Source organism: Hippocampus guttulatus, chromosome 12, assembly GCF_054856545.1.
Source record: "Hippocampus guttulatus isolate MCC_2025c chromosome 12, RoL_Hgut_1.0, whole genome shotgun sequence".
NCBI lineage: Eukaryota > Metazoa > Chordata > Actinopteri > Syngnathiformes > Syngnathidae > Hippocampus > Hippocampus guttulatus.
In genome coordinates, this window is record NC_141272.1 from 15,319,836 (window position 1) to 15,336,545 (window position 16,710).

Here is a 16,710-nt window from a genome sequence, read left to right on the forward strand (position 1 = left end):
TGCAAGGCGTTATGATGGAGGGGTGTTGCAAATCATGAAGACCTGCCAAGTGGTATGATAGCATTGTTTTATACATGTCCTCGGCTAGGCCTCAGCTTCAAAATCAGTCCTTGGTCCTTGGCCTTGGCCTTGGAAAATTTTCCAAGTCCTTGGCCTTGGCCTCGGAGTCAAGTCCTTGGCCTTGGCCTTGGTTGCCGGTCCTTGAACACAACACTGATAATGACAAACAGAAGACGGTAGCAATTACTCATCGCAATTCTCGTGAGCCGAACTGAACACTGAACACATGTGTGACAGTAAAACCAAACAGATGTTTCCATGCTGGTCACACATTCAGGCCTAACGTTACACGGGCAAAATAAAATAAAATATGATCATATTTATCAAAAAAATCAAACGAATCCTTTTTTAAGAAAACCCACATAATTAATAAAACACAAGTGCTGTATTTCTACAAGTTAAAGCCTTTTTTCTCAAATGGGCATCACCTTCCAATAAACCCCTGGTCCTGTCTGCAATTCCATAATGTAGAAACTAAACAAAATAAAATTACAGTGCTCTGTAAAATACAATGCAGTAAATAAAACCAAACATGAAAATGTGTACAAATTACATACAAAATAATGAAAAGTGGAAAAATGAAAACAATTACCAGTACATAGACAATAAAGAAAAATGGGAAATGCATCGAAAACGAATCATAACTAAAAAGGTCATCAAATGTTAATAAAATGTGGGATAAAATCATAAACACATTTGATCCAAACATTATTTTTGTGATTCATCTTTTGCACATTGTGGTTTGCCGTCAGTCAATATTATTGGCAGAGAGGTGATAGCTAAATCACCATCAGGGGGTCTCTGAATCCCCGGGTCAAGGCTCTCTGGTCACGTTTTAAGAGGACGCTGTGACGTGCCAGTAGTTTTTTAGAAGGGGATGGGTTGGTTTGGGTTGTGGGGAGGCTGGCAGGGTGTTTGCTTGCAAATAGAGGTTCAAATTCATGGTGTGCACAAATTTTTCGGTGTGGAAACAACAGTTTTGTTTTTGCTGCGCAGGCCTGATAACCCGACTGCTGCAACAATGTGCTTTCAAACCTCTTAATCCACTTCAGCCTCGCTGCCAAATCCCTGTAGATCTTGTAATCAAAAATGCCCACACACAAGCACATGCACGTACGCATTTACAACCCCAAAGGCCACGGAAGTCTTAAAACACCCCTCTTTGTTGTCCCGCACCCCATCCCTTCTCCTTCCTTCTCTCCTCCTATCTGGGAGTAGTGCTGGGACGCCCATTGAAAAGGCCAGCCTGGATACAATGGGGCTCTTTTAAAGGGCCCCGGGGCCATTCTTAAAGGGCCCAAACTGCAGGCCCCCAGCGTGGGAATGAGAAGGGATGGGGGTAGTGTGGGGGCGATGGAGACACACAAAGGAAAGACACAACAAACATAACAGTTATTGATGAAAGTCATGTGACCTGTGCATGGTCAGGTGCAACACTACCTTAAAGGGGAAGTTTCCAGGTTTTAAAATGTTTTTTTTTAAAGAAATCACCACACCTGAGGAAGAATATCTTCTCAGTGGCCCATCTCCGCTGCCTCACGCCGACCTGTTAGAGTAGACCGAGACTAAAGGTTAAAGGAATGTAACGCCGCACCTTGGCCCTATCGAGCCCCACCAAGTGCAAATCTCAAACCTTGAATGAAAGTCAATGGGGAAAGATGAGGTCTACACTCCAGCTCAATTGTTACGTCACCAAAACAGACAGCAGAGATAAAGTAACTTACCTCATCATTACCTGAGAGAGAGCCAGAGAGAGAGAGCAGAAGGGAGCCAAGAGGATTTTGAAGCGATTTGGTAACGACATTTCAGCTTAACAGGTGAACATTTAAAAACCAAAATGAAGGCATCCAGTTGGCCTTCATCTTGAGGGATGGATAACTGGTGGCCCATGGTTGCAGTATTTATTGTGCAAAACAAACACAGTCCCAAAAAGCTTGGACGGGGTCACGTTTACCACTGTGTTCCATCACCTTTTCTTTTCGCAACATTCACTAAAACTTCTTGTTTGATGTACAACTTCAGTTGCTCAACAGTGTGTGGTCTCCATTGTCGTATTTTTCACTTCATAATGTGTCACACATTTTCAATGGGAAACATGTCTGGACTGCTGGCAGCCAAGTATAGTACTTCCATTTTTATTTTGATTTTTCTTTACTGTGAAGCCACGCTGGTGTGACAAATGCAGAATGTTGTCGAACGTCGCTTGTATGACAGCATATGTTGCTCCAGCACCTGTGCGCACTTTTCAGCATTAATGGTGCCTACCATCACGGATGCTAGCTTTTGAACTTTGCACTGATAACGATCCGAACACAACGGACTTGTCGGACCACAGCGCACTTTTTCGCTTTGCGTTAGCCCATCTCAGATGAGCTCGGGCCCAGAGAACCATGGGTATTTCTGGGTGCTGTTAATTATCATGTACGATAGAGTTTTAAATTGCATTTGATGATGTAGTCATAAATAATATCAACTGACAGTTCAAGTGTTCCGGAGAATTTGTGGCAATATCCTTTCCACGAAGCTGTCGGTTTTGAATGTAGCGCTGCCTTTGGGCTCAAATGTCGTGTGAATTATAAGTTGGTGTTTGGCCTTGCTGCTCACTTAGAGAGATTTCTCCAGATTCTCTGAATCTATTGATTAAGATCTACAATACAATACAATACAATACATGTTTATTTATATGGCACATTCACAACAGCTGCATCTGTAGCAAAACGCTTTCCAGAACATTTGTGGGCCATAGATGACGAAATCCCTAAATTCATTACAATTGTGTGTTGGGAAATGTTCTTGGACTGTTTCCTCCCGTAATTGTTCTCAAAATTGCAGCCCCTAAACCTTGCGCAATCTTTGCTCGTGAACAGAGCCTTTTAGGGATGCTCCTTTTGTCGCGAATCATGACACTCACCTGTTCCCGATGAACCTCTTCACCTAAGGGGTGTTGCAAACATCAAATTTCAAATCAGACCATATTTGGAAAAAAAACAACAACAACAAAGTTCATTAGTTTGCCCATTAAATATTTTGTTGTTGTTATGTACTCATATCATAAAAATGTTTTGAAAATAATTGTTTTCAGTCTTTAATCTGGATTTCATCCCAACTTCGTTGGAATTGAGGTTTTGGTCATAGTACTGTCTTTCTTTTCAAGGCAACATACTTGTTTCATTTTTAATATGAATTCAAAGAACACCACGTGAATTGTTTGAAGCGCTCTCTTCGATGCTTTGTAGTTTTGTCCCCGCGTGGGCGGAGCTAAATCCAAGTTGAACCCACCCGGTGGTTCGGTTCAGTAAAAACCTCCGCGGTGCAATTAAAAAGCCGATTGTGTGCGTGCAGACAATCAGCAAGCCTGCGGGGGCTCGGGCATCCTCTGAAGAAAAAGGAGGAGGACGACCGAGAGGAGGAGGGTGCAAAGAAGCTGACTTGTGGAATTTGAGTCCTGCTCGAAAAGAGGAGGAGGAAAATGAGGAGGTGGAGGAGGAGGGAGGGGAAAGGAGGAAGGAGGGGGGAGTGGAGGAATGTACGCGGACTGTGACGGGACGCCGCACAACAACCACTAGTTCCCAAAAGTGGACTTGGAGGATTTTTGTTGACTTGGTAGTCGCTTTATTTGGTGGAGACAACAAGTGGACTTGATTCGAGTCGCGGACGACTTTCTCCCACTTGAAAAAGTGCGACATGATGAGAAGATGATGGAACGAAAGAGGGTGATGACTCAATCGAAAAGGGAGCCCACTTTTCGGGGGGGACCGCTCGGTTCCAATAGGTTTGTCTCGCTCTTGCTGGTCGTCTTGATGGTCGCCGGTGGTCCAGCGAAGGTGGCCTGCCTGCGAGGTAAGCAACAAAAAAAAAGGGGGGGAGAAGCTCACGATTTTTCCCCCTCTTTCTTTTTTTCCTTTCCGATTCAAGAGTGGCGTTTGTAAAGAGAAAAGCGCTTTGTTGTTGTTTTTTGGGGAGCGGGGGCTGCACAGAGAAGGAGGTGAAAGTTGTTGATGAATTTGAAGAGGTGAGGCAGGTAAACATTTGGATCATGAGCGCCACATCCAAAATAGGCTGCTGAGTCCCAAGATGGGAAGTTTTAAAAATGTATAACATTAATTCAAATTTAAAATACATCGAAAATAGAAAATAAAAGCTACCTATTTCAGTTGTAAATAATATGACTAATATTTATACTCTGACGGTTAAAACAAAAACAGAACCGCAGGTTGCATTTAAAAGTTGAATACTTAGGTGTAAGTAAAAATATTGAAATAGAAATAAAAATACATGACACGAATCATCGACAAATTACATTTCGACCATACTTTAAAGACAAATATTGAACTTCATAATAGTCATTAATTCCTTTTTTTACGTACTTCTGTTCACCTACTGTATGTCATGGATTGCGTTATTTGCTTGACATTTTATTGTTTGTACTGTTGCGTTTTATACATCTAATTGATTTCATGTATCAAACCCAGGAAAGATTAAAAAATAATACATACTATTCATTAAAAACGAAATATATTTTCAATAAAATATAAATATACAACAATGGATAAAATTTAAAATATAGATGTTCCCTTGATAACTCTGACAACAGCAGTTAAAAATAAAGATAAGATAAGATAAGAAAACCTTTATTAGTCTCGCAATGGAGAAATTCCCAATTCACAGCAGCAAAGTTATGAAAGGAAGAAGTAGAACAACAAAATATAGGAAGTGCTGGAAAGGCAGCCACTCTCGCGGCGCCATTTTGAACTCAAAATAACACAACACAACACATAGGACACAGACAGTCGTGCAATCTTCACCACTTTTCTGCATACACTTTGTTGTCCGAAGCAGTTCTAGATGAAAGAGGAGAGGATCAAAGTGTCCTTTCACCAGTGGGTCAGACGTCATGCTGAAAATGTGCACACGTCTGCTACAAGCTAAGTTTTGAAAGCAAACACGAAGCTGTAGCGTCCATTGACGAAAAGAGATGAGTTCACTTCTCCTGACCCACGTAATCCGCTTCAAACTCCAAGCCGCGACTCCCAGTTCCAAATCCGCATCGGCGCTCCGCGCTAACGCTCCTTTCTTCTCATCGTCGGCTCCTCAAGCCTTACATCCATCCAGCCGCAGACCGTTCAACAGCACCGATCTCTCCGCTGAACAAAGCGGGGCTGTGAAAAATGCTGCCCATTCCAGGCGCAAGACACAAGCGCCCCGGGACTGTCCAGCAACGACAGTCAAATGGCGCCGACATTCCTCCCAGTCAAAAACAGTGCTGGTATACCCATGCTGCCGAGAAGGCGCAACCACCGAGCACAGAGTCTCCTCCTTGATGAATGTCGTGGCCAAAAAATGCTGAAAAAAGTCCACATCAGGTCCACACGACGTAAACAACACAAAGTGACAAAACAAACACAAAAACAACAAAAAAAAAAAGCAAGGCTCATGAGAGCACTTGCTGACGGCTGCCTACTCGGGCGCCATCTTGACTTCAAAGAATAAAGCATTTAAAAATAAGATGAGTTACATGGAAACTTATTTTCAGATCTAAAATATGTAAAACTAAACATATCTACAGATATTTGTTTGATATTACTGAAGCTTTTGCATATACAGAGTTCAAAAACACGCTTATTCAACTGCATACTCTATTTGTTTCATAAACCATTTTGTCAACTTGTGACGTGGCCCCCTCTAGTGGTATGCAAAAGAATCACTGAATTAAACACTAAACCTTTAAATCCTATATAATTGCTTTTAAGATGCAAGTTAAACACAATATTTTTTATCTAACTTTAACATGCAGTATTTTATTTCTGAATGAATGAGTAGTTTTATGCTCTCGTGTATTTAAGATCAGTGTTATTGTTCAAATTGTGTTATTAAATATACTTTTCAGGAGGAAACGTTTTTAAATTTAAAAAAAAAATTTTTGTCATGATGGTGGTGCAGCGAACATTTTCTGAGGTGGTACGTGTTGTCGAAAGCTTGAGAACTAGTGCTACAGTCTACAGGAAAGATGAATGACAAGAGACAAAATGAATAAAACCCAGGAAATGTTGGGGAAATCGTAACACACGTTGCTGTCAAGCTGTTGACATGGGGAATGTTTTTGGTGGCCTTCAGTAGGTGAAAGAAAAATGACTGGTGCCACTGAGAACAGGAATGTCCAAAATATATTGTCAGTGAGTGACTTTTGATGTTTTTAAAACACATTTCGTATCACCTGGTACAGCGGACAAGTGGCTAGCACATCCACCTCACAGTTGGATACAAGTTACATTTGTTCGTGACTGTGCCCGAAACTCAAAATAGCCAAACCGTTGTAAATGGCTGGAAAATGCCATGTCTCGCTGGCCTTTTCTAAAAATAGCTCGCAAATGATGACTTTCTGATTTCCTACAAATGTTCTAGGAGTGATCAGTTGGAAAAGTAAACACTTGCAGAGACTAAAACTCCCCTACACACACCGCATTCCCAAAGTTGATCCAAGTTTATATATGTCTGCCTCAATGCAATTTGTCATCATTTTACAATTAAACAAACAAAAACAAGAAGCAAAGTTCGTTACCCTTAAGCTGCCGACAACCTCGGTAGAGCAAGCGTTGTGTGGTGTGGAGCCCCTGTGTCAAACTCACATGGCCCTCAGGTGACTGTCGGCGCTTATAAATTAATAAGCTCCCACATTTTTCCTCCATGTCTCAGAGCTCCGATGTGGAGCCTCGGAGTTTTAGAGGAGGATGAGGAGAGTCTGCTTGTGAGTCACAGGCGGCCTTCTGTGACTCAGACTGGAGCGTGACTGACGTATGGATCGATGGATGGGTGAGGACGGGGAGGGCATGAAGGGGGCGAGTGGGTGAGGTCATGAATGAATGGAGAGGCTGAATGGGAGGAAGGGGTGAAGAAGGCACCGTGTGGGCGCATGTTTGCTTGTGTGCCACTTGGCAGAGAAACACACACAGTGAGACCCAGAGGGAGTTTGGCGGGACGCAAGGGAGGAGAAATGGAGCATTTGAAGTTACACGCACGCCATCTCATCAAAAAGCCTTTTGAGCTTGTGACTCTCATCTCAATACGTTTGTACAAGAGCTCTCCACTGGGCCTCAAATGAACACTCACGTCAATCGAATCTTTATCACCGTCAGGAAAAAAAAAAGGCTACTGTGGTGCTCCATTTCACTTCTCCAAGGTACAATTCTTTGTGATGTACCCTACAGGGCCCGCAATTGACCCCAAGGTACAAACAATTTCAGTATTAAAATATACTGAAATGGTCCAAACTGGAGCTTTTTTTTGTTTACTTGTAAGGATTCAAACAAGTGGTGGCCTTTTGAAAGACCCCGCCCGCTGTTGCATGAAAAGTAGTTGATAAAGAAATTAACAATAGTGGTAGTAATCTGGACCAGGGATGCACTTCAAACGAACTGTCAACGGTTCGCGTGTTGTGGGGGGGGAGTCCCAGGAGGCATTGCAGCATGCAATGTTGAAATTTTTTCCACCATAAGGTCATTAATCATCATTTGGACACTGATTTGGTAACACTTGGAACATGTAGTAAGTAACCCACTTGGTAAGACACGAGGTAACACACTTGGTAACACGCAACCTATTCAGCCGCTTGTGGGCATGTTGAACTCAAACCCGAGCTTGTTTTTGTTACGTTGTGTTTGTATTTTTTTTCCCACTGTTGAATTCTGGGTATTCAACACACTCAAGATGTGTGGCGGAGAGTCACCCGAGGTCGGAGGTGGAAGGTTGGCGGTGAAGCAGACGAAAGGGGCCAGTGGGGGTAGGGAGGGGCGGGGGTGGGGGGGGGGGCGGGGGGCTCGAGCATCTTGAGAAAGTCTGCACACACGTCGCTCATGTGAGATTTATTGTGGCGCTCTAAAAAGTTTGTGTGTGCGCGTGCGTGTGTGTGTGTTAGTATTTCCCACCTTTGACAGGGGGCGGCGACCTCCTGCTTTTTGGGGCAGAAAGCACATTTTCCTAATGTCTGAAAGTGAACTCAATACATCATTTGTCTGCGCATTCATTTCTAAAGACTCGGATGATAAATTCAGTAGGTTGTCGATGAGGATGGGGATGAAATGACCTGGATGAATGAAAATAGTCACAAGCATATACCCCTCCCCTCCTCCCCTTTTTTTTCCATTTTAAATCTCGTGGCTGCCTTTCCAGCAGCTCCTATATTTTGTTGTTCTACTTCTTCCTTTCATAACTTTGCTGCTGTGAATTGGGAATTTCTCCATTGCGAGACTAATAAAGGTTTTCTTATCTTATCTTAAATTTCTGTCCCAAGTGGCGTTTCTGTAGCAACCTCCTCCTACCTCTTTTTATCGTTTATTAATTGCGATAAAGTGCAATATTCTGGATGTGACAATCGCAGGGCACACAAAGACGAACAACCATCCGAGCTCACACTCACACCTAGGGACAATGTGGAGTGTTCAATCAGCCTGCCATGCATGTTTTTGGATTGTGGGAGGAAACCGGAGTACCCGGGGAAAACCCACGCAGGCCGGGGGAGAACATGCAAACGCCACACAGGGAGGCCGGGGCCGGGATCGAACCCACGAATTCTGCACTGTGAGGTCGATGCGCTAACCATTGGACCACCAGGCCGCCCCAGAGGGAAACAGTTTTTCATTTTGAATATTAATGGGAAACCCAAGCGCGTAATATACCGAGCATTTAAGACTTGATAAAATGCTTAAAAACACACTGAGAACACTGCTCACGCGCTTGGCAACAAACTAAAGAGAACTGGCTTAGAAACACACAATTGCTAACATGAGTAAAACGCCTTTTCAAAGAAGAAGAAGAAGAAGAAAGAAAGAACACTGTGTAAGACATTGAGAAACAAACTCAGCGGCAGCACTAAAAACAAGTGTGTTTGAAGACTTAAGTACCAACATGCCCTGAAATGAACATGCGGCTGAGCTGCACTCGGCCACAAGCGGCCTTTGTCCCCGCTATCAAGGTCAGCTCGTCATCTATCAGTTCTCCGGCTGCTTTCAACCGGAGCAGGCACAATTAGGCGAGTTGTTTGCCGTGCCCCCCGATAATCTTTCACACTGAGTGATACAATGTTTCTTGCTAAATTAATTTCTTCTTTTCGGGTTAGCAGGAAATCTGTTGTGAAATTGCAATTTTTCTTGACTTTTATCATTAGGGTTTGGGTTTTTTTCCCCTCCCCAAGCAAAATCCTCTCCAAACATAAACCAAACAATGGTTTTATACATTTCCATGCCACGAGGACCTTTACGTTTTGACTTGAACCCTTTCAGGGACAGCGGTTACTACCGTGGACGGCTTATCATGTTATCAGGTTACAGGGAGCATGAAAGGGTTAAATTCAATTTGTTGCTAACAATAAATCATAGGGAGAGCCAATTGTGTGTAGATCCTGAGATTTTTCGATCTTTTTTTTTTTCTCAAAAGTTTGAAGTTGGTACAGTTCAGGTGGTCAGCGGCACCATTACCGACATCTCTTTGAATTGGAACGAGAGAAACTAGCTTTTGTGTCACGTGCATGTGTTACTATTCAAGACAAGGTGCGATTGACAATCCTGAAAAACAAACAAACACATGGTTAATAATGTGTCTGTAGAGGTGCTGCTGAATCAAAATGAATTGTCTTCCACCAGCAATTAGAAAAGTCCCTTTTATAAATCCAAACCTATTTTGCTGTGACTCAACATTTATATCACCTTTTAGCAGATCAATTGGATTGTTGAGTCACATGCTTTCCCCAAAAGTGTCAAGCTTCTTTTTCATCGAAATTGGGTTCAATGTACAAAACTGTGAAATTTACTTTCAGATGTTTTTGGTGAACACCCCAAAACATCTGATCCTGCAATCACGTCTCCTCTGATGAACACGTTCCAACCCAAAGAAAGTGCATTTCTGCATTTCCGGAGCTTGGCCGCCATACAACTTTATGTGACCCACTGGCAAATAAAATGTGTCTAGTTTATGTTTCTTGCTGAAGGGATTTTTTTTTGGGGGGGGGGGGGGGGTTGGTCGGCAGAAAGAAAATCTGGAGCGAAATTGCAATGTTTATTAATTTAACAGATGTGACAATCTTTTTTTTTTTTCACCAAATCCAATTGTTTGCATGTCACAATCTTACGTGACATTTGACTTGAACCCTTTCATGCACCAATAACGATAACCTGTAACTTAATAACATGATGCTGTCCACTGAAGTAACTGTTCTCCCTGAAAGAGTTACAGTAATCCCTCGTTTATCGCGGGGGTTACGTTCCAAAAAGAACCAGTGATAAGTGAAATCCGTGAAGTAGTGAACTTTATTTTTTTACAGTTATACTTACAATACTTAACTATATATACAATGAAATCAAAGACCAAAACCTGTTTTCAGGCCCAATTTAAAAAAACCAAATGTTTTCAACAACTAACTATAATAGTTTTTGGAAATACTGTACTGTCGACACGCGGCGCCGACGCCGCGTTCTGATTTAAAGGGTTAAAAGCATTAAAAAAACGGCACTGAAAAAATCCGTGAAACAGCGAAGCCGTGGAAAGTGAACAGCGTTAGAGCGAGGGATCACTGTAAATAACAATCAAAGGCAGGGGCTAGTGCAGTGGTTCTTCACCTTCTTCGAGGTACTGAACCCAACCAGTTCATATGCACATTCACCGAACCCTTAGTGAAAAATATATACAGTATATTTTTACAAATTCAAGATAAAAGAAAAAACGCATTTATTAAAAACTGTAAAAAGTAAATAAAATTTCAAGAGATAAGTACACTTTTTTTTCTTTTTAACCGTACGACGTACTATCACGACAGTCACACGTTGACTATCGAGTGAACTAAATTTCCCACAGCACTGATTGGACAAGCAATGTCATGTGATCATCTGCAGCCAGCGATGGCCAAGCGGGCGTGTCATAACTAATTGACATCTTGAGTCGGGTTGTGTCTTCACCTCCACGGCAGAGGCTCCGTCGAACCCCTGAAACCGATTCACCGAACCCCTGGGGTTCAATCGAACACAGGTTACGAACCACTGGACTCGTGTATGTAGGGAACAAGAGATGTGGCGATTATATAATGACTGTACATGGTTTTCAGTCATAATGGCCCTCTGAGGCAAACTGTTACTAGAACGTAACCCCATGAGGAAAATGAGTCGAACACCCGTACTTAACCGAGTTACTGCTGAACTCATGTAAATTCGACTGATTTGTCATTATTTCAAAACGCAGTACCTTATTCTTCCCAATAACAGATTTGGCGTTCGAGAAACCACTGGCCACCGTCCTCTCGTCTGCGGGCAAACCGGTGAGGCTCGAGTGCTCCTTGTTGGCCACAGTCGACGATGACGAGATTCCGCCCAACGTGTCCTGGTTGAAGGATGGCGAGCCGCTTCCCTTCGCCGAATACGACGACTACCAAATGCCGGTCTTTGGCACGGGCCGCTGGATTGTACACAGCACCCTCAGGTAGGCGGCGTCGCCGGACATTTTGTTCAGAAGAACTGAAATGAAATAAGATGAAGTTTTGTCTCCTGTGGCTTGGCTCCTTTGTGATTTTTTTTTAAAATTTAAACCTCAGTGACGGAACTGGAAGACCATTGGGATGTGGCTTTTCTCTCTCTACTTGCAGCACTGATTTTTGGCAATATTTTAAAATTTCGTGTTGAGGCATTGTGGCTGATTTGTCGTTAATCACTATCGACAAATTAGCAAAATGACCTATTTGGAAAGAAGAAGACTGTTTTGTTAATTTCCTGGATTCAAAATCAAACATAGTCAATTTCACAGATTGGATCAGATGACGACTCATACACAAGGCACAAAACAAAAAAACGGCCCGAATAAATTCTAAAGTTTCAAAATAGGAAGGAGGAAATGAACATTTGATGCGCCAATACAACATTGACATTTTTAACAGGTTGTCGACAGTGGTGTGAAACCGGAACAGAATGATTGACAAATTCAAGCCAAGGCACAAAAATGCAAACCCGTTTCAAAGAATACATTAAAAATATGCTGCATACAGAAAATGGGATGATATATCTTTGGTCATTGGAAAGGTTAGTTTCACTTTTTCCCTCCCATCTGCTTAAAACAAATTGAAACGGAATGAAAACACACTTTTTCAAGTATTTTCTTATCGTCTATTCTCGCACTCCAAATAAGACGCACGGTGTGCTTGCTTCAAGCTGTTTGTCACTTTCTGTTGGAATTTACAGTAAAGCTGACACATATATAATAATTTAAAAAATAGATTTCGATTTGATATTTTAACACCACCATGTTCAACCAAACGACGTTATTTTTTTCATGTGAAACGGCACAAATGCGCTAATAAAAACAAAATGGCTGACAGGCATATTCTCTCCGCTCTGTGACAGCGAATAAAATGGCAGAACTCTGGCAAATATTCTGCGCCATCGTCGTCTAAAGGTGACCTGCTTTTTTTGTTTTCTTTTATTTTTTAAATACTTTCTTTATGAAAGTGAAAGTGAAAGGATGCTAAGGGCGCAGTGTGCACTCACACAAAATATATCATATTAATAACACGCACACAGACACCAGTCCACGGGCTACCGGTCAATCGCCATCGTATTGAGCAGTCCCGATGTACGGTATTATACATTGCCATTTTTCTCATTCAAATTTGGATTTCAAGGTATCACTGTACTGTAAAAACCCGTAACGATATAACACGACTGGAAGTTTAAAATGATCAATCAATTCATCAAATCTTCCGCTCAACAGGATTAAAAGCGTCCAACTTTCAGACATGGGAAACTATCAGTGCGCAGTCAATTTGGGAAGCGAGCGGATTTTGTCCACCAAGGGAAGCATCCTGCTGGAAGGTGAGTCCACGAAGGAGGCACTAGAAAACTGGACCCCGTCATCGAGTCAATCCTGACGCGGCTGCTTTCTTCCCCAGGACTTCCTCACTTCTCCACCGAGCCGCAGCACATGTCCGTGGTGGCCAATGTGCCGCTGAGCCTGCACTGCGTGGCACACGGACCGCCGGAACCGGTCCGAGTCATCTGGCTTCGGGACGGCGCTCCTCTTAACACTGTGGATGACCCGGTGGCCCTGTCACCCTCGACGCTCAACATCACAGGTCCCAACCATGCCAGTACCACCAAGCACACCTCCTCACTGGTACCAATCTTACTGGTATCACTCCTACCACCCAACACTCATAGTCTCACTGGTACCAACCTCACCGGCACCCATCTCAGTCGTACCACACAATACTGTTTACTACCGGGGATCAGACCTCTAGGTACCAACTTCACTAGTACCATATGAAAAAATAAACACACCACCGACCTCATACAATATACACCTCCTTCATTGGTGCCACTCGTCCCTTTATCTGTACTGGTATCAACCCCTCAAGGGGCAAAAGCCAACCCACAACGAGCTGTTTCTACAAATTAATGAAATATTGGATACGAACTTTGGATATTTTGAAACTGGAAGGAAAAAAAAAACAGCAGTCATTGTTGGACTGGAATCCACTCAAATTGAATGAAGTGAAGCAGATTGGAGCATTCTTCAAGCCTCCCAACACATCTTGGCTCAAAGACAACGAGGCGATAATCAGCGAGGAGAAGCCAGAGGCTATCAGGCCGAGGACGGCCTTGTGGTCGCGTGGTTGCCGGTTCGGGGATGAGGGGGGAGGGAGATGAAGAAAGCGGGGGCCAGTTTAGGGCTGAGGGGTGCTTCAGGGGAGAACACAAATAGCTAGGCTGAAGAGAGCGGGCTGAGATGGAGCGGGCTGAGTCACACAGGAGCAGGATTTGGGGGCAGCCGGTGAGGTGCCAGGATCTGGTTTGACTCATCGGAACAGTTCGGATGAGTGCTGACCAGGAATCGACACTCACCTCTGTGGAATGGACAGCTGCTCCAAAGCTCACAAATCGTCCTCCAGCAGGCACGGAGAGAACATGGGGGAAACTCTGAGAAGCTGAGAACAAAGCATAGGTACACCTGCACAGACTTCTGGCTCGGACCAACGAAGGAACCCATGATGTCGTTGGAAACCAGATCTTCTGGCATTCCCAAATTTGGGCATACTGCATGCAGGGATTGGACATGAATTCAGGAGGGACTCCTCAGCCTTGGCAAAGGTCAACTCGAATGCCATTCGAGTTTAGTCATGCTCTGCATGTTTGACATATTTCAGCTCCCAAGTGCAGGAGCCGTACTATGAGTCTGCCTCACAGTTCAGAGGATGGGGGTTTGAATCCCGACTCTGCTCTTCCTGCTTCCAGGTGCTCCAAACACCAAAATGTGAATGGGTGTTTGCTTTATGTGCCAGTCTCTGGGGTTTATGCCGCCAGTCACCTGGATAAAATACAGCTCAGCCATGATTGTTAATGAGGATAAATGCTGAGAGAAAATGAATGGCTAGACCGCAATTTTAGAAACAGCCCTCATTCAACTCATAGCAACCTAACTGGTACTACGATTCGATACTGACCCCACTGGTCCTCAGCACTCCCGGGAACAATTTAACTGGTTCAACCCCAAATTGAACGCCAACAATACCAGCCATACGAGTTTTACCACTACCCCTAACACTTTACCTTACTGCTAAAAAAACAAAACAAAAAACCCTCTGGTACCACCCAAAATGTAACACCAACGTTACCAACCTCAAGGCAACCGACATTACCAGTAACATACAACCCCCCCAGTCCCTCTAGTACCATCTCACAAGTACCAGTCTCATTGATACCAATCACACGAGTACAGCCTACCCCCCAGTCTTACTTACAGGCGCTAATCTTATTTGTGACACCCCAAAACAGAACACCATTGAAGCACCAACAGTAGCAACTTCACGGGTAGCAATCTTAACAGTACCACCTAACAGGTACCAACTGTAGTTGTATCAAACTGGTACCAGCCTCAAACAGTTCAGCCCACTCTCACTAGTACCACCCTCACAGGTACTAATTTTACCAATACCACCCAACAGATTCACAGGTACTAAGTTTGCTAGTCGCACTTGCCACTTTGCCTTCCATGGTACCACCTATCACTAGTACCAAATACAGAATATTTTTTAAAAAGCTGTAAGTCGGACAGGGCACACTGCTGCTGTGTTGGCTCTCGCTGGATGAAGTCCTGCTACTAGGTTACGTTTTTATCTTGGTGGACTTTAGCTCCCACTAAACTCAAGCTTAAGTGTGTCCCGCATGTCACTGCGCAATAAACCTCTCGAACGTAAGACAGGATTGTGAATCACGTGTTCGATGTTGTCCAGCGCATAGGAAAGCTGCTCCACTGAAAAAGCAGATGCTAGTTAACATGCACGTGCCAGCGTGGGCCTGCGCGCGACACATGAGGGCAAGTTGCGCAATCTCCAGATGAAAGTCCCTCTACACAGACGCGCATGAGCACACACACAGTTTGCCTTGAACATCCCCAAGTGAAGGGAGGAAGTCCGCGTTCTTTTTTTCCGCCCAGCTTTCAATGGAGGCTTTGGTGCGTCCAGCTTGCCATGAATGACACACTGGTGGCAGTGTGCGTGTGTGTGTGTGTGTGTGTGTGGCTGACTGGCACCACTTGAGAACATTTGACAACACTGCGAGGTCACATGATGTGAATGTTTTGGAATGTCTGAAGTGTGTGACTACGCCGATGTCAGGAGGTGAGACACTCGTTGGCCCTCTGGATAAGGCAAAACTGTGTGGTTACTCATCACTGAACAAATTGTCACCAAAGTGCTGCATTTGGGACAGTTCTTAAAAGAGCCGAGTCTTCTTCTGGTGGTGTGGTCCGTGTGCATTTGTTGTATATTTTTAGGATGTGTTGTACTTTCCAGACCAATATAAAGCTTCATGCATATAATACTAAAATATATGCATGTGAGATTAAGTAGTCGTATTGTCGTTTTGGGGTTGCCATCCTCCTGTGCGACACTGGAGTGTCCGTGACTTTGAATGTATCTGTGCCTGCGGAGGGATGTGGAAGTCAATGAGTAAGACTCTAAAGTTGGTTGGCTAACCTGTTAGCCACTGTGCTTGTTTAGTGATGGCGTCAGTTGCGGAAAATGTATTTTAAGATTACTGACCCGGCAATTTTGGAAGTCAAACGCAGTGGGTCACATGGACCCAAGAACAATTTTGTATATGCCAAATAAAAAACAAACAAACAAACCATAACCACAATGTTAAGGCCATAAAACTTGCATATGAAATTGGATTTTAAAACCTGCACACCAGTATTTATATTCACCAAACATAAGGCTGCACGATCCAAAGAGCTGTTTGAAAGAATTGAGGACCAGTGCTCGAGAAAATGAATGGATGGAAAATTTGTGTCGACTCGCTCTGCCCAGTCATCTGCTGACTCACGTTGCCACGGAAACCACAACTCTCTTCACAGGCTTTTTTTTGTCCCGCATCAGCTCAAACTGCACCTCACTCACTTTCTGAAGAGTCGCACCACCAAATATTTCCCCTTCTCATGCCCATTTTTTTTCTCCCCCCCCACTCAGGTTTAAACCGGACCAGCAGTTTCTCCTGTGAGGCCCAGAACCGCAAAGGCGTGGCCGCCTCTGGATCCGGCACTGTTACCGGTAAGGGGCAGAGACCGGGTATACAAGTCACATGATCTGACTCGATTCTTGCTTTGGACTTGCTTGGCTAAAAT

The 16,710-nt window shown here is 43.7% G+C and overlaps 1 protein-coding gene across 1 annotated transcript in view; it reads left to right on the plus strand.

Moving 5' to 3' along the window:
* The first annotated feature begins 3,607 nt into the window (after nucleotides 1-3,607).
* The window catches only part of axl (AXL receptor tyrosine kinase), a 32,882-nt gene continuing 19,779 nt past the window's right edge, over nucleotides 3,608-16,710 (plus strand). The window contains exons 1-5 of the mRNA XM_086125542.1: nucleotides 3,608-3,900; nucleotides 11,307-11,520; nucleotides 12,802-12,902; nucleotides 12,980-13,162; nucleotides 16,556-16,636. Coding sequence (XP_085981668.1) covers nucleotides 3,756-3,900; nucleotides 11,307-11,520; nucleotides 12,802-12,902; nucleotides 12,980-13,162; nucleotides 16,556-16,636 — 724 coding nt within the window. The 5' untranslated portion in view covers nucleotides 3,608-3,755. The remainder of the gene's footprint in view (nucleotides 3,901-11,306; nucleotides 11,521-12,801; nucleotides 12,903-12,979; nucleotides 13,163-16,555; nucleotides 16,637-16,710) is intronic.